The 27091-nt window shown below is 39.2% G+C and overlaps 1 protein-coding gene across 9 annotated transcripts in view; it reads right to left on the bottom strand.

Annotated features, from left to right (window-relative positions):
* Positions 1-27091, bottom strand: part of Ih (hyperpolarization activated cyclic nucleotide gated potassium channel Ih) — a 166123-nt gene that overhangs the window by 25089 nt on the left and 113943 nt on the right. For 4 of the 9 annotated variants that reach the window (XM_046630182.2, XM_046630208.2, XM_046630198.2 and 1 more), the window contains exons 6-9: positions 7829-7992; positions 7029-7165; positions 5832-5975; positions 2132-2206 (exon numbers count right to left, since the gene is read on the bottom strand). In XM_046630182.2, coding sequence (XP_046486138.1) covers positions 2132-2206; positions 5832-5975; positions 7029-7165; positions 7829-7992 — 520 coding nt within the window. Of the gene's footprint in view, positions 1-2131; positions 2207-5819; positions 5976-7028; positions 7166-7828; positions 7993-27091 lie in introns of those variants that run through there. The other 5 variants (XM_046630227.2, XM_046630237.2, XM_046630247.2 and 2 more) reach the window with 3 other exon arrangements.

The raw sequence follows: 27091 nt of genomic DNA, 5'->3' as shown, positions 1-27091 counted from the left end.
TTTGGAGCGTTACTGGACATCGATATTCGTGAGGACATTCGATTATCGGTCGAATTTCCGTACATATTATATTCTATGCGTTACATAATATACCTAAGCATAATAAAATCGTCGTGCTTTCTTATAAACTATATGTAACATACGTATGTAATCACGACGGATTAGCAGCGTTAGGAAATAAAAATTTTTAGCGAGACAAAAAATTATCCTGTAAAAATAATACGTGTAATTAAGCAACAGTAACAAAATAGAAATAATCCAAAAACTCGGTACGAAGGAGCTGGGCAAAAATTCGTTCAAAATATAGAATTAGGGTAAAAAAGGTCGGTTTAAGGCAAATTCGACGAACGATCAAGTGTGAACGATCAATAATACAACTCAGGTACCTAACGAAAAGTGTAAATTATAAAAATAAACGGGTAGCAAATCAGGCAGCTAAACAACAACGAGTATAGTAACAGCAAGCAAAGACAGAACTAAAAAAACAGGGACACACTGACACGGTCACATTGCCAAATTCCGGGCAGGGATTACACCTATGACACTTACAGGCAGCCCTACTCTTGCCAGACCAACCAACACTTGCAAATCATCCTTCGCGTCCAAATTCTTCCTCAATTCAATATCGCGTGCTTGGGGTTTTTTTTTTTTTTTTTCTTTCTCTCTCTTTATCCCCGAAGAAAATTATTTTAGGACGAATAAAAGGATCGAAGGAAAAACACGCACGGACGGAGAGAGCGATAATAATTATGATTAAGAAACCGTGAGACGTCACATTTCGAATTGCGATTTATTGAGACGAAATAACGACTTTTTGGACGTGAAAGATTTTGCAATAACTATATTAATCGAACACTCGTTAGACTCCTAGTTTAGATGAAGATTCCAACAAAACCTGACGAACATAACAACGGTCAAAACACATCAGTCCCAGGAAGGATTTTTTTTTATAGGAAAAGGGTTGAGGATTGGATCCTCTGTCAACTCGACGGTCTATTTATTTTCGCACGATATCGGAACAAGTTGGATCGAGTTAAAGATCGCCGTGATTCGTCGCACGCGGTGATCATCAATGGTGAAAATTTAACGCAACGTGGTTTCGCGAAGTTTCTTTTCAACGATATCGAAGCATTTTCGGCCTCGCAAAAGTCCGACTTAAGCACCGCTCGTCGAGTTTTGAAAGAGAAAAAGATTCGTTTCGCGAGCTCGTCTCTGAGAATTCTCCCGAGTATTATCCGCGAAACGCTTTCCTGTAAACAAAAATGGATTATTAAATTTTTCAACGACCATCAAATATTATCGCATCCCACGTCAAAAGAGCCACAAGACACTGTTAAACCCGACTTACAACGCAGTGAAATTTTTTGCAAATCCTTCAGTAGTCCGTATCGGTTTAGTACAGAGTTCGTCAACACCGTTTGCTGCGACTCAACAACAGAGACTTTAATTTTTTTCTCAGGTCTAAGAACCCGCAACCTGCAAGGGTCCACGAGCATCAATTACACCCTTCTTCGAGTGAAATTCGAATAACGTGAGATCGAACACCGAGTTCGGTTGCTTGCAGCGTGCATTTGAAACAGAACAGTGCTCGACGATCAAGAGTATTCGATTAGATCAAGATCGATCATCGCGACGTTGACGGATTTGAAAACGATTTTCAGTCTGCGTTCAAAAAGGACATGGTGGCACAGGATTGAAAAGACCGGAACGATTTTGCGTGGGGGAAAAGTCTCGATGAAGCAAAACTCTCTAATACACTATATTGGTGTATACGTCGTATGGTAGTATTGGCAGTAGCAGTAGTAGTAACGTGAATTGGGAACGGGTAAGTGATAAGTGACTGCTAGAAAAATCACACTCTGTACATAAACGTGTGTAATTATCTATTACATACATATATATAATAATATACGTGTATATATTATTATATACAATATATAACGTATAACATTCCCGCGTGTATGCATATACAGTGATGAAAGATTTTTTCTCTCAGCAGTTTCTTTTTTTTCTTTTTTTTTTTTTTTAGGTGTCGTTGGATTGGACTGGTCAGTTTTTTTGTTTTTTGTTATCAAGATTCTTTTCAACTCCGTGGGAGTGTTTTTTGGTTTTGGGTACTTGACAGGCACACCTTGCTGGTTCGGTCTGGTTGCGGCGGAGTCGCCCGACGCTCGTAGTGCCTCTCCGGCTGTTGGTAAAGTGGTATCTGTTCCGTGTTTTCGAAACCCCACGAACGGTTCGGATCGTGTTCCACGTATGTTCATCCAGGTGGAGGTGAGAGGGTATCCGCAATGTTTGGAAGACGTGTAAATAGGTTGTTATTTTATCATTAGACGACTCCTCGACTTTCAATGCCTAACTCTCCCTTCTTTCGCATACTCATGCATACACCTATACATGTTGTATCAACACGTCGATAATGTCGATACATCGATACGTCAATATACGTATGTGCGTACAAACATTATTTCCTCATTCGGCTACGTAAATTATATTATTTTAACATCGCCGCGAGTATCACCTGTAAGACTGTTTATGAGAAAGAATTGACACCTTCTCATCCAAAGCCTTCGTCGGTAAATTATTCACGGAACGGAAATGAGGGAAAAAAAAAAACAGAGTTTCGTCTTTTTCGTTTTTGATCAAACGTTTTCGTGCAATCGGCAATTTGTTTTTTATTCTTTTGAACTAGGATTCGACTGTGAGCTGATACTTTGCTTGAGAATGTGTCATTTGCTTTTTTCGGGGCTTGGGGGGAGGGCGGGGGGGAGCTTATCGTGTTCTTTGACCGAGTAACGATGTATAAAACACAGGTATGAAAATGTTCAAGTTTGCGAAGATCGACTAGATCGAAGAGAGATGAAAAAATGGAGAGGGGAAAAAAAAAATAAAAATCCAACAAAATTTTAAGAACCAAAAAAAGATGTATTTACATACAATTGGTTCGTTGGTCTGTACTTTAAATATATCGCGATACAGTAAGCGAGAGATACAAAGAGAGAGATAGAAATAGAGTGAAAAAGAGTAAAAGACAGAGATATGAAGGAATGCTAACGAATTGAAAAAGAAAACTCATCAACATAGTCTATCAAGCTTAACATCGTTGTTTGTAGATTACTATAATTATAATTACAAGTAACGTAAAACGCCTCGATCTTCTCATTGAATTTCGACGAGAGTACGAATAGAACTATTTTGTTGAATCTACAATTTGCGTATCATAAGGCAATGATTGAATATATCGCATAATGGCCAAAAACGTGACAGGCGCGGTTTGTTTATCTCTGCAGCAATCTGACCGGTTTTGCAACAGCTATGCGATGTAATATAATTGAAAAAATTGTAACTTATTCTGTTATTCTATCCCAACCGCGCTCGTGTAATAAATTATTACGACTTTTATCACCGTTCGAGGCGATAGGAATTAATTTTATTGGAAAAACAGTAAATACAAACGAAGAAACAGAGAGTCGCAATTATAATGCATGAGGCGAAAAATCTTCGAAGGCTCTGTTGTCATTTTTCAAACGTGAAATTAATTACGGATTACGACTTGCGATAAAATGACGTCAATCATTGTTCCCCAATTTCTCCCCAAGTGTGGGTACTTCTTATTTTCTAGTCATTATTCACCGAGTATTTACTCTATAGAAACGGAAGTCGAAAAAATAAAAAAACTAAAAGAATCGCGGCTCGATTTTCCCAATTTGTCACGAACAACCGATCGGTTAGATCATACGTGAAAAACCGCTGCAAACTTGATGGTAAGAAATGAATTTCCTCGCACGTTTTCATCGTCAATTGCGTATATATTTATTGCTGCAACAACATCGCCGCGTATAATATCCTGGAGAAACGACGAGCGTTACGTGAATTGGTCGATTACGGTTCGCCTGCGTCGTTCAACAATACTTCAACAATTGGCGAAGAAAACTGTTCAAGACAGCCAGACAGCGAGCTAGCCAAAGGCTTTATTTCAAAGAGAACTGAAAGCCTCTGTCAGGCTGCCATCCGCAGCCCTTTTCCTCCATTGCGGAAATACGAACATATTTCTCAGGATGCACGAGCGGCTGGCATCTATCTGTATCATAAATCTAAGGACGGATCGCAGAGGTGTGTTCAACACGATACCGTTCTGCCTATAAGTGTTTGTACACACAAGTAACGGAAATCGATACTTTTGCAGTTATTTCCGTTGCACGAGACTTTCCGATCGGACGTAACGTACAAGAAACCGGATTCCGATTATCATTATTACTATATCCATTGCGCTCGTTTGAAAAGAACATATTACTCATTTCTAGAAAGGATTCTTACATATGTCTGAAAAGAAGAAGGATAAATTTTAAAATAAAAAAAAGGATTGTCGAAAGTTAGACGTAACAGTTTTTGGTGAAATTTAGTTAACGATCGGTTATTTTAGGTCGGAACGAATCGAGAAATAAGTAGGTTTAACTTGGAAAGAGATATTTGAGGGATGAGAGACTGGAATATAGGTAAATAATAATGTTTCATCCGTGCGTATTTTTGGCCTGAAACAGCGTCTCGGTTGGTTGAATAAAATAAAAAAAAAAAATTGGGATAGGTGCGTGATACGACGCTGTTTTGATTAAACTTTGAATTATGTATTTCGACCTCTCGTCGCGTTCCTCGGCGTGTTTGGAGAGAAGAGGTTCGCGAAAAGAGTTGTAAAGGGAGAGGTGAAAATAAAAAAAATTGAAAAATAAAAAATGAACAGGAAAGTGGAAGGAAAGAAACGTTTTATCACTAAAGTGAAGAGGAGAAAACGTAGAAAGAGAGAAGAATACGACGGAAAAAAAAAGAATCTACGATTTTTTACCTACGATATTGATTAATTGCCTGTTCAAATATATAATTATACGCCGACTAATCAAATCGTTATGCATTGATTCGGATATGTGCGTACAATTGTTGTACCTGGCGAAAATAAAACACATTTATGGAAAACGTCGATTTACGATAAATTGTGAAAATCTACGGATAATAATATATATATAATATATACAATAATAATATATTGGTGAAATTTAATTACGGTAGTGTAATTAAACAGCGCTTCTGAAAATATTTAATTTAAAATGCTTTTAACGGACGTTTGTATGATTGTATCGCAATGTTGCCGGAAAAGAAAATTCAGTTTTCGGTCTGTGGCAAATATAATCTGGTGAAAATAAGCTTAGTTTATGTTACCAAATCCTTGTGGTATAATATAACCGTGAAGGAAAGTCCATATAGTAAGATTTAGCCACGAGTTGTTAAGGTAAACAACAAACGAACATCGAAATGTCGAAGGATAGAAACAAGATACCGAGTTTATTGCTATAAAAAAAAAAAAAACAAAAAATAAACAAACATGAACGACAGTTAATTTTCAACGTTCGCACGACGTAGCTTTAGATATTTCGTTACAAGTAATCGATTGAAACAAATAGGTACGTATTCCATGATCGATGATATGGACGCAAAACTTGTGCTGTATAATTTATAGGAAACGTGATTATTGGCATACCTAATTATACATATATACGGTTTGTATTTGTTGAGTACCGCGGACTTCGGTAGCAATTTTGCAGTTGTAAAAAAAAAAATTGCTTCATTGCGCAAATGCAATCGCTTGCTAGTCAATTTTTATACATTAATACGCTAAATTTGCTGGTAAACTTAACTTAACTTACATAGGATTTTATATTTATATGTATATTTATATGTATGGTATAGATATAGTACGATCGTAAATATATGTATATTATATAAATGTATATTAAAAACGAGAGGGTTGATACGAATGAGTAAAATGTCTAGCTACTCACATAAACCTCCTCCCATTGCGAAACGTAACGAACGAGCCTCGAGAGACGAAGTAACCTGACCAACGACAAAAGTTTGGCCAGCCTTAGAATCCTAAGGGCACGTCCAGCGTTCAGGAATTGCAACGACTCGCTGAAGTCCTGAAACTTGTGCGAAAGAGTTATACAAAAACACCATCGAGGCAAAAGCAAATTTCGACGTGACGAAGTAGCGTCGACAAGTTTTTGGCAAATTGATAGTTTCCGGAAAAGTTTTCAAAGTCACGCGCGAAGTCGGAGGCTGTATTATAAAATCAAAATGGCCGCCGTTAACCGCACACACCTGCGATTTTCTTTCTTTCGTACGATTCTTTTCGAAATTTTTTCATCAACGAGCGATATTTCAGACCAAACAATCGAATGGCAAGAATCATTTAGTCGTTATTTGACGTTAGAAAAAAGCTCAATAACCGATACAGCAGGTGAAATATATATGTGTATAAATGATCGCGACTTGTTTTACAATGTAAAATCCCTTGTCACAACATTTATGCAAGTCGATATTATATCCGCATCGGGACACCACGAAAGGCTCAGCCTATGCATAGCCAATGCTTGAAGCTTGAACAGGTGGAGTTAGTTTGCTTCGGAGATTAGGTTGGGTTGGGTCAGGAATCGAGCGAGAGGATCGTAGCAAAATTAAGGACTAACGGGTCGTACCGCCCGAACAGGAAGTTGAGAAACGAGAGAAGACGGATTAAAAAATTCGCGATGAGTAGCGGAAAGAATCCTGAGAAAAATTCGAACAATAACTAAAACAATATCGTCTCAATATCGAAGGCTCGTTTCTTGGATATTACAGAGAACCCAAAATTTGCAACCGACGACGTCGTGCGGGATTAAAAATGTTCCTCCTTGTAAAAATTTAAGCATTTTCAAACGAGTTTAGAAATAATATGCCGCTGTTGAAATGAAATCAGCGTACAATTATTTTCATACGTAGTTGAAGATTCACGAGTTTCACGAGTATAAGGAAATATCGCAAAGTCGAGAGCTGTGGTAGAATGTTTTTCAAGCGAATCGAGGCCCCGTTATTTGACGTCAAAGGCATGATGAAATGGGGAAAATAACAAACATGCGTATCCAGGTATCGTTGAGGAAATATCTGCTCGAGCGTTCTCACAGGATCGCAGGTGAGTATAAGGTGAATTGTTTACTCACTTGATTGAATATGAGAAAAATATAGTCGAGAGGTATGGATGAGATGAGGTCCAGGAAGAACCACGTCCTGAGGTAGTGCTTAGCGATGAGCTTCGGGTCCAGGATCACTTGTTCGGCGTTGTCCTGCTGCATGATACCTGAAACGATGCAATATATAACATGTTTGATTTCGTAATTCTTCCTCTGTCAAGAAAGCAAAAGTATAAAAAGTGAAAAGCATCTACCGAAATACAAAAATATGGGTAAGAAAATCAGCGAGCGGCAATAATTTTCTTTAGTGTAAAAAAACTTGACTCTGAATATCTCCGGTGGTAAAAACAGCTTCGGAAAATATCGCTGCAGCGAGCAGATTTATGCTCAGCTGTGATTTTTTCAGATCAGGCATGGCTGCGGGGGAACGGCAAAGCAAATGTTATTTTTATACAGCGGGAACATTAATATCCAATTAATTGCTGGAGCAGAAAGATAAATCCGAATAATATTATGCCGTTCAAGTGCAGATTCCTCCCACAGGAGAAAAAAATTTGGCCAATTTTCAAACCACTTTTTCTTTTTCCTTCGCCCGACGTTCTTTCCCCGACTTCTCAAGCTCTTTTTACAACTGGAGAAAAGAAATAACAAGCGTGCAATTTGTGGCCAATTTTTTTTCTTCCACCGTCGCTGTTGAGAAAAGAATTCAACCGATGAAGGAGAGAGGCGGAAGAAAGAAAGAGATCGAGTGGCCGGATTTAAGGAGTCGAATTTCCTTGACAGGAAAATTTTTGCACCGCCGATAACCTGAAATTTGATGTAAAACTCACCCGTCCGGAAGTTGACGACAATATCTACGAGAAATATCGTGTCTGAAAGGCAGTTGAAGGCTATCCACCTGGTGCTCAGATCATCGTTGAAAAAACTAATGGCAACCGGTAGAATGATCAAGTTTGCGACGAGCAACAGAAGCATACAAAGATCCCAGTAAAATCTGAAATCAGAAAACGTAATTTAAATTAACGGGCGATTAATACGGCTAATTTTTGTTGAAGAAGGTTAACTTATACATATCCATATACAATCAGAATTAAGTTTGGCTCGAATTTTTAGTACAACGCGACGAATATCTGTCAGGCACGTTCACATTCGGGTAAAAATTTTACCGGTGGAATATTTCTTTTCCCCACTAGTGCGGTGCGGTCAGATTTCACAGAATTGCATCGTGTAACGACGGATTTGCGAAGGTAAATTATCGTGGGGAAAAACACAGATTAGTTACCGTGCCTCTGCGTAATTTGAAACAACATTAAGTATCGTTTCTATTTTTTATCATCTCGATTTCCTTTTCCATCTTTTCAAAACTGTAATATTATTTTTGAAGGGAAAGAAAATTAGTAATTTTATGATATCGCAGGCATAAAATTTTGAAGTGAGTCAATTGAAAGTTAAAACCGTAACAACAGAGATGCACCGGATGTAGTAAAGTTTAATTATAAAGAGCAGAAATTTTATTTTTGAAACAATGGACTCGATGAATTCCGATTGATCTAAGGATCGATACCTGACTCGATGGTGTATTTGCTTTGAGCTTGAATTTCTTTTCGTTTTACTGCAGGATTGTACACCCGACGTTATTGAGTGGAGGGTGATGCGTTTCGTAATTTAAAAAATGTAAGCCATGGTGGATATTCGTACGGCGACGCTAAATCCTGGATCCATATAGGCATGATCTACGGCTAGCGAATGCGGGAGTTTACTTTTATTGACTGCCTGCAGAGAAAACGGCGAAGCGCGCGGTAGGATATTAAAGAGAAATTATTGCTCTATGGATTTTAGTATCCTCAACCTACAACCTTTTCCATATCCCTAGGGTATGCAGGCGGGGTAATTCCCGCGCTGCGGATGTTCAATTTTAAAGTACGATAGCGTGTGTGAAAAGAGCTAAGCACACGGAAAGAAAGAAAGAGAGAGAGAGAGAGAGAGAGACAGAGAGAACAATAATAACGGCGTAAATGCGGGGAAAAAACGGTGTAGACAAAACGGTGACGTTTGCACATTTGCACTTTGGTACCGCCGCTCGCGTCATCCTTTTCACTATTCTAAGAACATCTGTGACTACCTTACATTTTGTTTTTACCTCTCGACTTCGATTCGTCACGCGTATCGCTGCAGCCAATCGTTGAATTGAATATGCGTTTAAACGTGTCGAGATGTGCGTTTCGTTAAGACGTCTGTCACGTTTGAGGACCGCGACTGAAGAGAGATACGATTTTAAAAACGACGGATAAGAATAAAGAACCGCAATCAGGTTGAAAAATAATAGAATAGAATAGTGCAATTGTTATTACACCGGAATTGCGAATGAAATGAAGTAAAAAGAATAAACTCAAATTTCGGAGGGGTGAAATTTCTTCAAAAGCAGAGAAAAGAGAAGATAGTTTTCGGCTGAGAATTTGGCCGATCAATAATCGAGTATACGAATTAATATTGAAGGGTTGAACGATCAGACATTAATACTCTGCAGCTTGAAAGCGGTTTAATTTATTCTAGGTGTCTGTTCCGAATTGATTCTCGTGATCTGAGCTCTTATTATACGTATATCGTGCAGCCTGCGAATAGGCCTATAAACGAGTAAATTTTACGGTATAATATACGAGCTGTAGTTTTGATTCGTATAATCCATACCGTTACCCATTAATAGTTGATAACCCGAGATACGCGGGTATACGTATACAATGTACGTACAGCGTGTAGAGAAAAAAGTAATAAGAAGTAAGAGAAAAACAAAAATGGCAAACGAAAATAAATGAAAGTAAAAATCGCGAAATTTTTCCGCTCGTTCGACGGGTCAAGGTGACGTCATCATCTTGACCAGCGGTCAGCGTCCGTTCGTTTAATGGATCCGAATTGGAGCGTAAGGCTATAAAATTCTTTAATCTCATGTAAGCGAGCGTTATAAAGAACGAACGGCGATATGCCGATGCCTGGTTGAGAAAAGGCAATGAGATGATTAAAAAAAATTAAGAGAGAACCGATCTCACCGAAAGATCGCTTCTTCGCCATTAAACTATGAAATTACCCGACAAGGTCAGCCCAATTTTAGCCCCGAGATGTGCGCGGATTTTTTTTTTCTAATATCGAATCGCAAATCACGAATTCAGATTTTTACGGTACGAAAAATGCGTTGGATCGGTTGATTTCGTAGATGATGATCGGATCGATGTAGTTTGAAATTTAATGTCTGTGACAGGTTTTTCTTCCAAGTCGATTTGTGCAGCGAGAGAAAAGTATACGATGATAATTATCCTTGACCTGCATTAATTTAAGATCGAGAGAGGAGATTATCACTTGACGTCATCCCGATCGCAATGGCAAAAAGTAATAGCACGCTTTTGGCGAGTAATATGCATCGTATTTCTTTTTCTTCTTCTCGCGTGTGTGCGTAATCCGACAGAGAGTTGCGTTTTTCCCCTTTTCGAAATCTCAGCTTGTTCAAAGCAATAATCTCGCAGATACGCCGTTGATATATAAATACTCTCAGGTTCTCGGTATAAATCTCACCGCAAAACCGCAAGTCGGTCTTCGCATCTTTGCAAGCGTAAAAAAAACCGCAAGAGGTTTATTCGTAAATAAAGCCAAAAACTTTTGACGAAACGGGGAAAGAACTCGGAGCCTTGTTGCGATTTTGCGGTTGCCCTTTTACCACTGATTCGCGAATCATTAAGCGGGTTGCCAACGTTACGAAAGCGGTCAGGTTATATACCTAGTCGAGCTTTCGCCTGGTGTGGAAAAGCTCGACACAGATACGCACACAGAGGAAGTCCACAGCATCGCCGAGTGGGTTGAACACACAGGATTTGAATTTTGAACAGCGTAGAGCTGAAGCAATTCGTTTCTAAACTGCCAACCGATCCCCCGTATCTGGGCCATTCCAAGGCATAGCCTTGAGTGTAGGAAGTAAGGAAATTTTCCGGAACACGCGACAGTGGCATAAGGCATAACAGCAGAATTATTACCGTAAACATCAGTTATCGTCGAGTTATACCGGGACAATCTCTTGGAACTTGAAGATCGAACCGCGCATGCGCCAAATAATTCAATCTCATTGGTCGGCGAAATCTTCCCGCAGCGATAATATTTTTTTTCTGCGACGCAGGCGAGCCAACGTACGAAAAATCAGTGCGTTTGAATTTTCAAAGAGCGCAAGCGACTTTCCGAACCAATAACAAATGCTTCCCAAACCTTTCCGAGTCACTGCCTCAATTACTTGAGATTCTAACCTCGAAAATTCGTATCAACTACATCGCCGGCAGAAACAGTTTGACGGCTGAAAACTCGGGATGGCAAGCCTGCCCGAACAGCCGATAAAACTCGCGCATGCGCGGTTCATTTTCAAACATTCAAAATATTGTCCCGGTATGAATTTTCCGCAGATTTACTGGTATCTCGGTTCTGTTAAGTAGTATGCATCCAACGAGCAAAAACTTAAGCGATCCAGCGAGTCGAGACGATTGTGTAAAAAAAAAAACTTCCTCGAACCGGGAACGAATGGTTTCGCGAGGCGGAAAAATGGGCTATAGGTTATAATAGGCACGTATAGGTGCGGCAGCGAATGTCACGTCTTCTTGGCAGCCCAATGAGAATCCCGCCGGGCGAGGTTCGCGAACTTTGTATTATTGGCCCATGTGCAGAGTGCGTAGACCCCGACTCGAGCGAACGATCATCATTGCCTTAACATTCGATTAGGAACATACGTCGTGATTGTCAACGTCTAACGAGAAGATACGGGCGCACTTATTAACACCGGCTGTGACTAAACAACTTGATTACCGAGGGCGAGTCGCAGCTGCCTGATCACTTGTATGTAATATGCGGTACACACGTTTATAGATCGAGGGATGGATGGATGGATGGATTGCACCACTCGCATAATGCAACTCGCTGATGTTCCTAACATCCATCCATATCTCCGTGCACTTGTTGTCTGTAAAGCAATGGAAATGATTTCATCAATTCCAAGCCTCGGTTATTTCGTTTTGTAAAGAGTTGCGTGTAACCGTGATCAATTGGTGATGCAGGTCGTTGGATTGGACTGAATTGTTCCTGCAAAACAAGAACGAGCGTAAAGGTTTCAAAGAAAGCAATTGCATCCCGATTGAATTACACCTCTACTTTTACAATTTGACATTAATCAACTTGGGTACCTAGGTGTACCGGCAATCGCGATAAGCTGCACCAAAAAGACCTTCACTCGTTCTAGTTACCAGAAAATTACGGTAAAACCAACGTCAAATTATCACAGTATTCTGCACAAGATGATATAGTATATACCGACTGTATAGAAAAAGAACAAGTTTCATTTGGTAGAATCATATTCTCTGGTCAAGGTGAAAAGTGAAAACAGTCAAGAACAGCGTTACAGCATCCTAAAAACAATTTGTACACTTCTTCTCTAGTCTTTCCAAATTACGTCAAGTGCGAAGAGTCACCCCGTTCAGTTTAGGTGAAATCCACCTTTGACCTTTTAAATGAGGTGGAGGTGTTCTAAAATTATTCGGTTTCGTATCGAACCGCGACGCTCGGACGACATTCCTTGTTCCTTATTCCAATTTCTTTTCGGTTTGGCACTGATTTCAGACACTTTGATCCCCCTTCACCGACCTCGATATAATATTCCACGTTTTCCTCGAACTTCCAAAGCGGCTTTCCTCACCGCCGCGGGTTTCTCCTAACCACCGACTGATTTTTCTCCAAGAACAGTATAAGATTATGGAAAGAGGATATAATTGATGCGTATATTTATTTATCTGGCACAGTCTGTGCCGAGATCTCGTTCCGCCTTAAACCGTTGCAGCGTTATCAACTTGATGTAGAAATTATTCAGACGAGGATGATATACATATATATATATATTTTAATACACCTTAGCGGTTATCCAGGCACCACTTGCATATGTATCAGTCTTGCCCAGGAGGCGAAGAGCGAGTTGAGAGTAGAAAGAGTTTGGCTGATATTTTTCTTTTCCTCGCTCAATCCACTCGAGGCAACCCCGTCTCGTCCTTTCCATTTAAAAACTCTCAAGGGGGGAGAGAATAAGACGGGGGGAGAAGAATTTCTTCACCATATTTCTCAGGTCTGAGGGTAGATACTCGAATTCAACAAACCGCCAAGGCGCAGACCGTCAAGAACAAATTAAGTACAGCGTATATGTAATAAAAGCAAGCACAATTTAATAAAAAAAAAGAAAAAAAAACAAAGTCTTGCTCTTTATCCAATTTTCTCTGCGTGAATTCTCGTGGTTCGCGTTTACCGGCCAGACGCCATTTTGGAAGACAAGACCACACTGACAGCGGATTTCTGTTTTCTCCATCTCTCTGTACTCTCCGACTCCAATGACGCGTCTCTCTGACGTAATATGCTCGATGTACTAAATCCTCGAGAAGGAGGAGGAGGAGGCGGATGAGGTCGCGGTTCGTGAGGGTTAAATTACTTCGTATCTCGGACGAAACAGTGGAGAGGTCAAGATTATTCTCTGCCGACTGGAGACTGAAAATACTACAAACAATTCTGTCTTCATCCAGACACTACGCGTCTGGATACGTGCTCTTACGTACTGTACAAAGATATTCTTTTCTGTTTGTCGTTAATCTTATCTCACTGTATTTATCATCTTGTTGGTGTGTAAAGGGTACACCATAAACCAACGTTATCATTGCCGTTATTATCATTAAAGATTCATACGAAAGGTATAAGAGATTAATTTTTCATCGAAGATCACCTGTTTTTTCTTCTCTCACGACAAGGATAAGAACACTTGAATGTACCGATCGGATAGTTAACTTAATCCCTGTCTCTCAATCAATGCTGTATTCTTAATACGAGAGAGCAATTAAATCGACCGACAATGAAACTGCTTGGAGAAAAATTTCATTTTCCACCAAGGACAAGGTCGGCAAGTGCCGGTAATTTTGTTATACCAACAAACGAATCTGCACTTCGTCTAAGAAGCAGGCCCGAAACGTAGAGCGAGGCGAGGGTTGAAACTAAAAGGAAAGTTGAGGTCTTGTAGAGAAGCGTAAATCACTGCTCCGGGGAATTGAGATTAATGCTGGCAGGTGTAGCTGCGAACCCGAAGAGAACAAAGTGTCGGGAATTAGGATGAAAAATTTCATGTATAAAAGCGTAAAGGAATACCTTCATTGTTATTATTACTATTATTGCTGTTGTTATTATTATTGTTACGCGTACGGTTGACGGTTAAGCGATTTTATTCGGGTTTGCGTAGTTTTTTCACATTTGTTGTACAAAGCTGAGCACGAAATTGCGTTCTCAGCGAGAAAATCGACGAACAATGATTACAGTGAACTCTTATTCCACAAGCTGATCATACGTTGAAATGTTATCGTTGAAATTGTGATGATTTTGAAATAAGCAACTGTCGACCGTAAAGTCGTTTTTCTTGAAATTTAGACAGCTTTGTAGTCCGAAAATGATTCGATGCGAAAATATGCGGACAACCGAGATCAATTGGAGTCTGTATTTTGATAGCTCGCAAAGAAGTCGCGTTGTCGTTATTCAATGGCGACGTACCGTCTCCGCGACGATCGTAAAAACTTCCAAAGTCCGAATTGAAATCGCGAGAAACGATCGATAATATACGGTAACGAAAATGCAAATCATTCCAGCCCCGTAATGGAAAAGACACGATCCCAATAGTGTGTAAGTTCAACGATTCCATGTCCTCTATAGAATAACGTCCGTCAAAACCAGCCCCGTTGAAATGGAGAGGAAATCAACCCGATCGTGAGGGATGTTCTCCTGCCTTTGAGGTTAATCTAAAATACAATGTGAATACGGGCGTAGCAATAAATCGCGTGATTTATGGACAGCGATTCCTGGGTATTTCTCGTCCGGTGTAACAGGTAGGTATAAATAATACCGCAAAGACAATTGATCGGGCACCATTACGAGTGAGTCGTGTGTATTCCATTATATTATTGGGGGAAGTACACGATACCTGCACCGTTGGGAAGGCCGACGAGAAAGCGATTCATGATCTGCGGGGGAAAACCGTGGATTTGAACGAGGATCGGTTGAGGATCCCGAGGGAATATTCGGCTCGCTTTGTTCTCTCAGCCGCTTAACGAACCCTTTATCAAGTTGGAATAAGACAGAGAAAGGTACTTTCGCAATGCTCGTTACCAGATGTCTGAAAATTTTTGGTATTGTTTCCGCTGGTTTCATCTGAACAGAGGTAGTTCGAGACTTTGGTACCCGTGACCAGAATTGGTGACAGAAAAAAAAAAAAAAGAAAGAAAGAAGCTTCAACGACGAGTGCGAGAAGTGATAGAGAAACGATACTTTTTAGAAAGGATAAGGACGGCTACGCGTCGAATTGCTGACTCGCTGCTTGACCTGACACACAATTTTTCAACATCTGTTTCAGGGAACGTGCGAGAGCATATGACTTTGGAAGTCAATAACCAGTCCACGCACGAGTAGAACGTAGAGTATGAGCGAAGAGGAACTGCAAGTCGATGCAGGGACAATGCCGTGGGGTTGTCGGAGCCATTGTCTGCCAGAGGATGCTGACATAATCATACATGGAGGTTAATTCCACCGCACACAGTGTCGCGGATTAAAGTCGATACATGCTGTAGGCATGCGCTGAGAGAAATTTTTATTTCCGCTTACCGCTCAGTCTTTAGCTATTTTCATTTTTTATATATATTTATATTTTTTATATATATATTTAAAGGTGTCTCGTTAACTGCAACTTTGAGTAACGAATACGATCGTTTCTATGACGTCACAGAGCGAATCGTGTCCTTTCACCTGAAAAAACATTAAACCTACAGCATCGTCCAGCTGTCCGCGGTGTTAAATATTAGATTACTGTATTAAAAGAAGATTTCTACTGGGAACTCTCGGCACGTGCGTAGATGATATGACGTGCGCGTGTGCGTATATTTTCTTCGACAATATCCTCCGTATAACATGATATTTCAATTACACAAATATTTAAGTAATGAAAATTCATTAGCCACCCGCGAAGATTCGCGATATTGAATAGCCGCGCCGCATTTATTGGTACATTAATTCAATAATACGAGATAAAATCCCGGACGCCAATTAATAGAAGCATATTTATTACTTGTCTCGTAACTTGTAAATAATAGTTTAATAAATTTAATTCACGTCAACGTAGGCAATTCCAAGTCACGCGCGGTTTCCCAAGAGTGTCGTTCTTCGTTAGCTTGCCGATCAAAGATTATCCCGTTCGAAACTGGTCGAACGGCTACGAGATGCGTGATTCAATTGAAAGGTGCGTCTCTTTTTGCACGTGTAGCTACTTTAATTCCAATAAAATTTTAGAGAACGGTTTTACGACGAGACGACCGTACAATAAAATACTTTCAGGATATAAAAGAAGATGATATAAAAAAAAATAAATAAAATAAAAAATAGCAATTTTTTTTTTCTTTTTTTCTTTGCTTTCCACCAACACGATCGTTTTTCCTGCTTCCCGTTAATTATTCGAAAAATTCGTTAAGGCCGAGGTAATTTTCACGCGGCTGTAACGTGGCGTGCACGAGGACCGTTTTAAAGCCCACGTTGTTTGAATTAATCTACGAGCCATGCAGAGCGCTGCTTTGCTGCACAATGCGGATCCTCTCGTTGCGTTCCAGTAGCGCAGCTCTCGCTTCGTTATTGCGAGTTCTACGTACTTTTTGCCATCATCATCGCTGCTTCTCTTCTTGTTGTTATTACCGTATTTTTACCTTACTTTTTCTCTCTTACTCCTCTCTCTCTCTTTCTCTCATCTTCCTAGGGGCAATTAAACGCGCCTATGGCGTCGTACGAGGAAGATGAATCCTCGCTGAAGCGCGCGCGAGATTAAAAGATCATTTAATTAATTAAGTATCTCATCTTTGGCTGCACTCTCCGACCGTCTGTTGCAATCTTCGCATTCGTGGATCTATTCACTCCTACGCGTAGCTGAGATCGCGACGTCGTTAACGGCGATATTCACTTTGCACTGAAGTAATGTTTTTCTTCTCTTTTATTCGAAAAAAGAACATTCGCTTCCAATATAACGATCCTTTATCGAATAATTTACTTATCGTGAGAGAGAAAATTTTATTTCATTCGATTGAAATTCGTTACACAACTCAACAAATTTTTACATCGAACGCAAGTAAATTTTTTCAGTTGGTTCGTATTGAAATAGACTTTTCTTTCCGGATTTCGAAGAGATATTTTCATTTTATTTTACTTTCTCGCCGTCGTTGGATCATTTTTCAAACAGTCTCCATTTTCGTTGTCAAGTTTCGTTAATTATTGCGTGTGTTTGAAATATGTTTGAACAAAGCTAAGATTAAGGTATTATTTTTAACGAAAAAATGCATCGGATGCAACTTTGGCCAAAGTTTAGAGTTCGAGACGTGATATGAAGACGGCATGATCGAGAGTTGAAAATGCATTTTCTAACTTTGCGATGCGCGGATTCGGAGAAAAGTTTCAGTGGATATATCGACAGCTTTTTATTTTTCGTCACTTCTACTTCCGAGATGTATATGTATATAATATATATATATATGCATGTGAGTGAACACCACAGCTGTTGAGGATAAAGAAAACTCAAATGCTCGGGCGTTCGATACTTTAGAAAATTCCCGTCTCATCGCGGAGCGAAAAATTTCCCTCCAATCCGTTTACGCGCAACTATTAAAATATCGTTAATATTTTGCTGGCGGAAACAAACTTGTTTATCGAATACATTAAAGACCGAATGAATAAAAATTAAAAAAGTAATATCTACATAGCGATCCAAGATGAAATGACAATCTAAAGAGTCGTTCGCGAGGTTATAATAATCGGCAGCTACAACGGATCGCGACGTTTTATTTCCCCTCCGATATTTATTGCTAATAGATATAATAAGCGTACATAAAATTATCCGAACTTCCGATTACTCGTTCGCAATGCTTCCAGTCACGGTTTGTTCATTTTTTTGAATCCAAAATTCCCCGACACATTCAACGCATTAATGTTAACACCTTCAATATTATCTAGTATCTATCTTACTGGCTGACTATCAATTTACAAACACCAGCCAGCGAGGTAACGAAACAAAATTTTAAGTGCAATTTTTTTTTCCCTCTCTCTCAACATCGATAGTACTTTGCATAAGAACGAGTTCATTTCTTCGACAGACACGAAATCCCCGACTTTTCCCTTTATAATTTTCCTCTCTCGCACAGCGTGATATTCTGCGACGAAATTCGCGCTAATTCGCACTCCGCGAGCCATCGTCGGTGTATGACTTACGATTAGCCAGAATGACCATGGCCCAAAACCGTATTCTATATTCGCGCAATGAGTCTGACAACAAGTAGGCGCTGTTCTCGATTTTCCCTCAAAGAGCAAGCGCACGCGTGTTTGCCAGCGGTCAATTACACGCGACAGAAACGTCATCCGTGTAAATAATTTCAATTCACGCAATCTGATTCCAATTTCTAAAACTCCTCCGGAAGATTACCGGTCGATTTCGATTCCGGCTTGAGTTTGCTCAGTTTAATTTCTCCGTTCGCACATCGGCAACTGGATCAATTTTTAAATAACCAATTATCCAAATACGCAGGCGTGTTTCGCTACGGTGCATAATCAACTAACTCCACCTGTCAGCTGAACTTCTCGATTCTTTGCCAGATGGAAATTTCACACGTGCAACACTGTTTCGTATCGAATGAAAATACACTCGATGCAGATGCGTGCGTGCATATAGGAACGAAAGAAAAACATTGAAAACGTAGTTGCTAACGTAGCCGTAATACACGCGCTCGATTATGTAATAATCGATTGTATCATCGAGGCAGCAAGGTCGCGGGCTATAAAGTTATGCCGGTAAACCACATCCGTCTATACATTTATATACAACACATATACGCGTACGTATACATATAAACGGGCATGTGTTACACATCATCTGTATATTTTTCCATTTATAAATGGGATGTGGATCGTCGGAGTTTTATGGTAATAACAAGAATTTGCAAACCGTGGATGATGATCTACCGGTTTTCAACGAGTAGAGAGGGGAAAAAAAAAAAAATGGTAAGTTATTTCTTTGCCACTTTATCATGTCTAGTTATTCGATCAATTAGTGGTTATAAAATAAGTAATTAATCGATCGCAAAAATAAATTGTTTGATTTGGTGTATAATTCATCGTTTTTTGCATACATATGTATATATATTATATATATATAGGTATATAAGTCATGTTTAAATTCGACATTATAGACGCAGCTTTTACAAATCGTTTGTAAATTGATTTGGGATGAATTTATCTTCATCCTTTCAACTGGATGATAAATGGATGAAGTATACCTAATCACGCATCGCGATTTAACGTTGTGTTAATAAATCGTGTCTATTATTCTGCAATCAACGTGCGTTAGAAGCGTAAAAAATAATATTTATCACTCGTTGATGAATCTTTATAACAATCGTTATGAATACGATGGTTATAAATTTTCTTTTTTTTTTCTTTTTTTTTTTTTGCTTAGCTCGTATAACGAATCAAGTTAAAGATCCAATGCAAGTATTATACGTATAATTAATCAAGACTTCGGTGTAAAATTTCATTCCCATTTATTATAGCGCGTGGTAGAAATCATCAGATATTAAAAGTAAACGTAATATTTTAAATCAGCGTGATCGAACATTATGAAAGGAGCATATTTTTCAGCTCAAGATATTTAGCACTGATTTTTCATTATCTAATTTCTCGCAAATCGTAACGCGTTGATTGCGATATTGCAGATGTAGACTGTTTTTTTTTTTCGTTCTTCTTCTTCTCTTCCCGTGTTGAATTTCAAACAGAAACGCGCGCGATTGGAGAAAAAAATATGTTTTTTCAATCGGTTGTTTTCAAAGTTTTCGCAATGTTATTCACTCGTTTGCCAGTTTAAATTCATTTCACACATCAATGCGGCTTGCAACGGTTGACAATATTGAAAATGGCATTCAGTACACAGTTCGGCGGACCGTAATACGCGTATGTATTTTTGCATGCAAATATTTTTTTTGTCAATACTTATTTTGCCGCTTGTTCACTTTACACATACGTGTGTTATTTTTTTTTTCTCATTCTCGTACCATTTTTTTTTTTTTTTTTTTCTCTCTTAATTGTTTTGCAACGAACGAAGCAAACCGGCTGTTCGAATATCTGTCATAGGTACGCATAAGATGCGTGATGAAAAGGTATATTGAAATAGTTAATAAATATCAGTTCGATATATTTAGCAAGAGGATAAAAGTGATAATCGAAGTATCTACAGCCGTGTAAGATTGATTGTGAGCTGTATAAAAATTCTTCACGGAATTGTAATATTACGTAATCATTCCGAGAATATCGCACTGCAATATGCATAATATCTACATACATACTACATTATACCAGGATAAAAATATACGTGTAATCACCCGCCCACTCCAAAATCACAATTATATCGATGATAACAGGGCAGGTTTGTACGTAAATGCCTAATTAACTTACATGATAATTTAAACTGGAACCATGACGTTTTTTTTTTTTTTTTTCTTGTAATTTTAGGATAATTATAACGCGTGATAAAAAGACAGGAAGCTGCTACATTACTGGTCAATGAAATGTTCGAATTGAAAAAAAGAAAAAAAAAGAAAGAAAGATACAATAAAAAGGAAGAAAAAAAACAACGACAAATGATGTACTTTTATTGCGTACTTTCACGTCGTGCGAGTGCTTCTTTTTTTTTTCTTTACGCAATGATCACTACGTGATCATAATTTGATATCCAACTTTGGAAACAATTACAGATGTGAAATTAACTGCGACACACCATTTCAAGTGAAAAGCATCAACATAATGTCATAAATAATCGAGATGAATTTTTGACACAACCTAAATTTCGCCCATTCTCGCTACTTGGAAAAAAAAAAAAAAAAATAAGTAAGATTGTAACAAACGTGTATAATTTTTAAACACACACACATAACTCACATATGTATAATATACGGATGCGTTCGCTGTATACGAATTTGAATGCGAATTCGAAAATGGGGGTTAATCTTGGCGAGAGTTAAGGAACAACATATGCGTCACATATTATACACGTGCGTCGCAATAATTAGTGGGAATTTTTTGTCCAAGAAGAGAAGTCAATAGCGATTTGACACCGTCGAAAGGACATGTCATTGAACAAAACGTATTACGTAGGAATGTTTAAGACTGAAGAGAGAGAGAGAAAGAGAGAGAGAGAGGGGAAAAAAATCAACGAACCGCATTCCGCAAAAATATAATAAATATAAGTACATACATATAATATACATATCAACGTCACGTGGATACTATGCAATCGTTTCTCCGCATCTCTTGTTTCCTTTTTTGGACACGGTTTGTAGCACAAGTATTCGCACACGTATGTGTGTATAATGCCGTGTACACGTATAGATCGGCATTTCGCAGCCTGTGTCAAAAGACGTTTATACTTTGCGTGAGTTAAAGTCGAGTTAAAAGTAAAGTGAGCCTGGCGTCTGCGAGAGTCGCGAGAAGCGTCAGAGCGGATATCTTTAATCACCGTTCGTTCTAAATCGGTCTGTAATCTCTGGCAATTTTCTTTTCCTCACATTATTTACCCGACTTTTTTTCTTCCCCTCTCTTTGCGCTCCTCGGCTCTTTGCTGAATTATTGTTAGGTACACGCGGTTTAACTGCAGGGTAACGATATTCGCTCGACCCTCTTTATTCGCTGGGAAAAATTTCATTTGTTGCAGTAACGAGAAAAATTCAGTAAAACAGATATCGTTAAAAAAAAACTGTTGGAATGTTGTTGGAATTAGGAAAAACGAGGTACGCGCAACCATTTTACGCTACTGTCGATCCTTTTTTAGTAATTGCAACGCAAAATCTGCTTGTTCGGTTTACTCTACTTTTATAGTTAAATAAGGCTTTAACGTCAATTTATTCTTGCACGGGCATTAAATTTTCGCAACAGTTGCAAAGAAAATATAGCAACAGTGATCGTAATGAGAAGGAACAGTAACGGATAACAGACTTTCCGATAACGGCTAGAAAACTAATTATCATTTTCTACCTAGAACTACATTTTTCGATTGTGGTAAAAAATGAAAATAGTCAAGGACCGAGCGGTAATCGGAAATAAAGATTTTCTCTCAGTATTCGTCGGACCGGTGGAGTTATTAATTTTTCCTTTTCAAATACACGGACACAGGCGTCGTTAATTTATACACTTTGATATTCGACATGAAAATGAAAAAAAATATATTTATTTTCGTAGTATAAATAGAAGAACATATTACGTTGAACCTGCAATCAAACGACGAGTGAAATTTATCGTTTCGTGATCAAAAATCCGGGCACGCACGACTTTGATTTTCATTTTCCGCGATTACAACGGAATAAAATTGCTTATCTTTTGCCTCTGTAATTTGTCCGCAGTAATTATTTATTTTTCCCTTTTGTTTCTGTTTAAATTTGAATAACGAAGCTTACAGGACGCTAAATGTACACAAGTTTCTTTCTTCTTTATAAGTAAAACGTACAACGTTAAGCGACTTTGAAGAATCTTCACAGCGTTGCGTAACAGCTTGGGCAAAGAACAAGACGCGATATAAGTCGGCTGGTCTGCTCTTGTAATACGGTGCTATATATTGTTTAAATTCGCAAACTAGGTGTAATGACTAACGACAGGACATATCCCAATGACAGGATCTCCGTAATTTGACCTCACGCAAGTATTTTCGACTACACACTCGTCTGTAATATACCTATAAGTATATATATATATAGTGTAAGTGTCTGGCGATTTTCGTTTCTCGTAGAATTTCATACGCGAAATAATTATGCACTACGGTGTAATAAAAACGATGAAAAACTGCTGTGGGAAGAAAACGACGATTGCTGCTGGTGTTGCTGCAGCAGTGCAGAATTAGGATATGATCATCAGCGTCTGCTGTGAGCTTTTCTTACGTCAGAAGCGGACCATTTAGATAAACTCGATGCGTTCCCATATATAGATCAATTAAGACAATACTGTGTCAAGTAGTCTGTACAGCTTCTGGTGAACTGCTTGGTATTGTGATGTACGGTAAACGCAAACTCTGATTATATCGTTGTTTGCTTGCTCCTCGAGTAAGAGGAGAGGAGAGGAGAGGAGAGGAGAGGAGAGGGAATGTCGTCTGACTCGCGAAACGGTCAGCCAAATCTGCGATACCTACCGTCTAAACATAGCCGAAGCGAGACTCCAAAACGACAAAAATTCTCCTTTCGTATCTCGTTCAGGGTTCCATTGTACAATTTTTTGTATATTTATTTTTCTTTTGGCCGCGTTGCTTCGCATTGGTTTACTTTTAATTCCGTTTTTGAATTCGCGGTAATCCCCGACAAGAGTGATTGTAAAGAAATTTGGGGCAGGGTTGAAGTTCCGAATTTGAAAAGTTCCGAAAGTGCCAAATTCCGAATTTTTTTGGGACGAAAATTGAAGTAAATTTATCAAACTTTGACGGAACATTGAAATTTCGATCGGCCTGAAAACCGAGGGCTCAACGTTCCGAAAGTGCGAAGTTCCAAAAGTGCAAAATGCCGAAAGGGCGTAACTCCGACTAGTCAAAGTTCGGAAAATGCGAAGATGAAAAAATACAAAAATCTGAAACATCCAAATTTCGAATGATGGACGATTTTCAGTTGCGTGAATTTTTGGCTTGGTGAAATTTCACCACTTTGATCTTTCATAGTTTTTGATTTTCGATACTTCTACGTTCGGAATCCCGGCCATTCTGATTTTAAATTTTTTCATTTTTTGCACCCACTCGTCGAGTAAATTACGCCGCGTGAGTATATTTTAATTTTTCGTAATTTCACTCCATCGAAACTTTATTTATCGGAATTTTGCTCCACCGAAACTTTACTTTTGGAAATTTTGCTCTGTCGTAACTTGAATTTTCGGAATCTTGCATTTAGGAACTTTGAACTATCGGCTTTCCGACCACTCGAAACTTAGATTTCTTTACTTCAAGATTTCGCCGTGAAATAATTCAACATTAGGCGCTTTCGGAATTTATCGCTTTTCAAATTCGAAACTTCAACCCCGTCCAAAAATACCGCCACCATTTATATCCATACAATATCGACTACGCACGTGCCTTTGAATTAAATGTTACGTATACGACACAACAGACAATTGCAAGTAAATAATTCCCGTTTACCAAGAATATATTTAGCCTTACATTGTCGAGCGAATTGTTGCGTTGAAAGCTATATAAATAAGCCGATCAGTCAGTACGACGCATTTTCATTCCCGCATCACGTCATCTGTTCCAGCAATACGCTGCCTTGTATCTCAACGCGCATGTAGTACGAAAAGCGCACTGTTCGTTTTTACTAAATCATTGTCAGCCGCTGGTTTGTTACAGTTGATACAACACGAGCTGTCCGCTTTACAACCACAAGCATGTAATTCCATGAAGTGTTGAACGAAGCCAAGTTCACCGCAAGTTTCTCTGCCGTTCATGCTTATCATCGACGCGTGTCAAAGTCGCGATCATCGGTTGATAGATCGATCGTTTCGGTAGAACTTTCATCAACGATCTCACTTTTACGTTGAAAGATATTTCCCGTAACGTGGATTCCGCCACGCTCTAAGAATCTGCGAATATTGTTTACTCTGGGTTTCCACTTCCAAGGAGACGGATGACTTCGGGTCTCGATGTATAGGACAAACCATGGACTCGATTGGACGTTGCACCACCTACCGCAGTCCACATTGGTGCAAAAACATCTCAAGAGAATAGAGAAACTGTCAAATAGTGATGAACGGAGGTCGAAACGACACTGTAGGTACGTATAGTCCCGGTGACGAAGCGTTCACAACCAAATAATGGTGGACCCACGTGGAGAAGATCGCTGGTGTTTCTCCTCGATCATGAGGTGCATCCGATCCGATCCCATTCCATTCCATTCCATTCCATTTCATTCCATCTCGTAGCACCGAAGCGTTACATTGCACACGAGCTTAGGCGACGCACCAGCAACTCAGGTTTAATCGGATGATTATTCTGAGATCACTCTTATACAGTAAATGATAGTAGCCGGCCGTTTACCGTTTGCCGGCTGCCGCCGAGCGTCGTGGATATTATTACTCGAGGTTTGGTCTGTTTTAACGTCGCTTCTTGCCGCCGCCAGAGAAGCGTTTAACGGTGTACCTTGTACGACATGGATCATCCAGCCTCTTCGCAGATTCTTGAGAGAGTCGCGTGATGTCGGTGAGCTTTGATCGATCCGCTTTAATCAAGGTCGAAGCTTCAATCAACCCCTTATCGGTCATTGGTTTGCACGTGTATCGGGACGAGAGAGAGGTTCGGAAACGCTAGGGTAAATTCATTTTTCAACATTCTCACAAACGGTTCTCCGTCAATGACGTTCGCCGAGCGGAGATCGCATGTCGTGTATACGAACTCGAGACGAGGATAATGAGCATATTTTATCATTCTGCCTCGGCCTGCTCCACTTTTCACGCGTTAAACGACGGTGCTTTGATCGTTTGTCCAATCAAGCCCGATGTTCGCCAAACGGAACTTGTCCAAGAATCATTTCTGCCCGGTTTTCTACCGGCTTGTAACATGCCTCAGATATTCCTACAGAAAAATTTCACCTCGTTTTATTCTCACTTCATATTGTTAGAAAAAAATAAATAAACTCGCGTTTGCACATTCGTGTGATATAATATAATAATATAATAATTCGTGTAGTAAGTAAAAGACGGAAGAGAAAGAGAGAAGAAACCTTTTCAATTTTGGCTGGATTGCGAGAGCGGAAATATTCGACGATAAGAAACTTTCTTGATTCCGCGCTGCTTTCTGATTCGGTTCCAAAGTATCTCTAAGATTTGTAATTTCTTCGTCAAGTTTACTCAACGTAATACAGAAGGTACAAAAACTGTCGGAAGTCAGGCGGAGATTAGGTTAATTTCCGTTTTGGCAGGGATTAGCGTGTATGCGATTGATGAAATTTTGGCAAAACTTGGGACGTAGAGAAGATGCGAAAATCCTTATCGTCCAACCCCTCTCAAGAAAATTGAATTAATTTTCAAAATATCTTCAACGATTCGTTGACGTTTGACACGCGAATTTTCAAGAAGATGACGCATGACGGAGCCTGGCGACAAATTTTATGTAGAAACGACGTTTCAAACCGCGCTCATAAATCATGTTTTATTAGATAATTAGACGTTAAAAAAATCTGTCGAGGCGATGAACGCACCCACCGCGGTTCGTACACGCGATCATTATTATCTACATTACACACAGACAAGTTCCGTTACGACTAACCGCTGGCGCATGCTTATCTCTTCTTAACTACCAATCAAATCGAATACTATATATTTATACGGTGTATGGATGTATAACATAATACCGATCGACCCTGCAGATTTAACTTCGGGCCATAGCGATGTGCTTTGAATAATACTCCAGGCGTACGGAAATACCTAATCCTAAACAAGATCGCATAAACGGATTTATAACCGGTTACGAAACAGCCTTCTTTGGGTTTCAGAATATTAAGGAGAGCAAAACGTATCCACTGGATCTGGATGTGAGGGAGAGCTTTGTCCGCTGCATAGAAGGCTCGGTGCAGAATTGTTTGAAATTTGACATGACTCTCGGACCCTCGAGACGTTTACTTTTGACTCGATGATATTTGATGCAAAGTGCAAACATGAACAGTTGCTGAATTAAAAATTGGGGAAATAGTTGACTCGGTACTATATTCATCACTTTGCAAATCAATTCAATTACTGCAAGTATCTAACAATAACCAAGGTAAAAATCTTTTGTCGTTAATATTCTCTCTTTTTCTGCTTCACGAAACGGTCTCTTTATTGTTAGTGAAATTCCATCCAATCGCACTGTTTTATTAGTTTTATAATAATTTGTATAAAATCTTATCTAAACGTTTTACGAACCGTGTCCGAAATCCTTCCGAGTTTTATCAACATTTCACGATAGAAGCACAGGGTCGAAGAATACG

The sequence above is a fragment of the Neodiprion pinetum genome, chromosome 1, assembly GCF_021155775.2.
Source record: "Neodiprion pinetum isolate iyNeoPine1 chromosome 1, iyNeoPine1.2, whole genome shotgun sequence".
In the NCBI taxonomy this organism is placed as follows: domain Eukaryota; kingdom Metazoa; phylum Arthropoda; class Insecta; order Hymenoptera; family Diprionidae; genus Neodiprion; species Neodiprion pinetum.
This window is presented reverse-complemented; position numbering and strand designations above follow the sequence as displayed.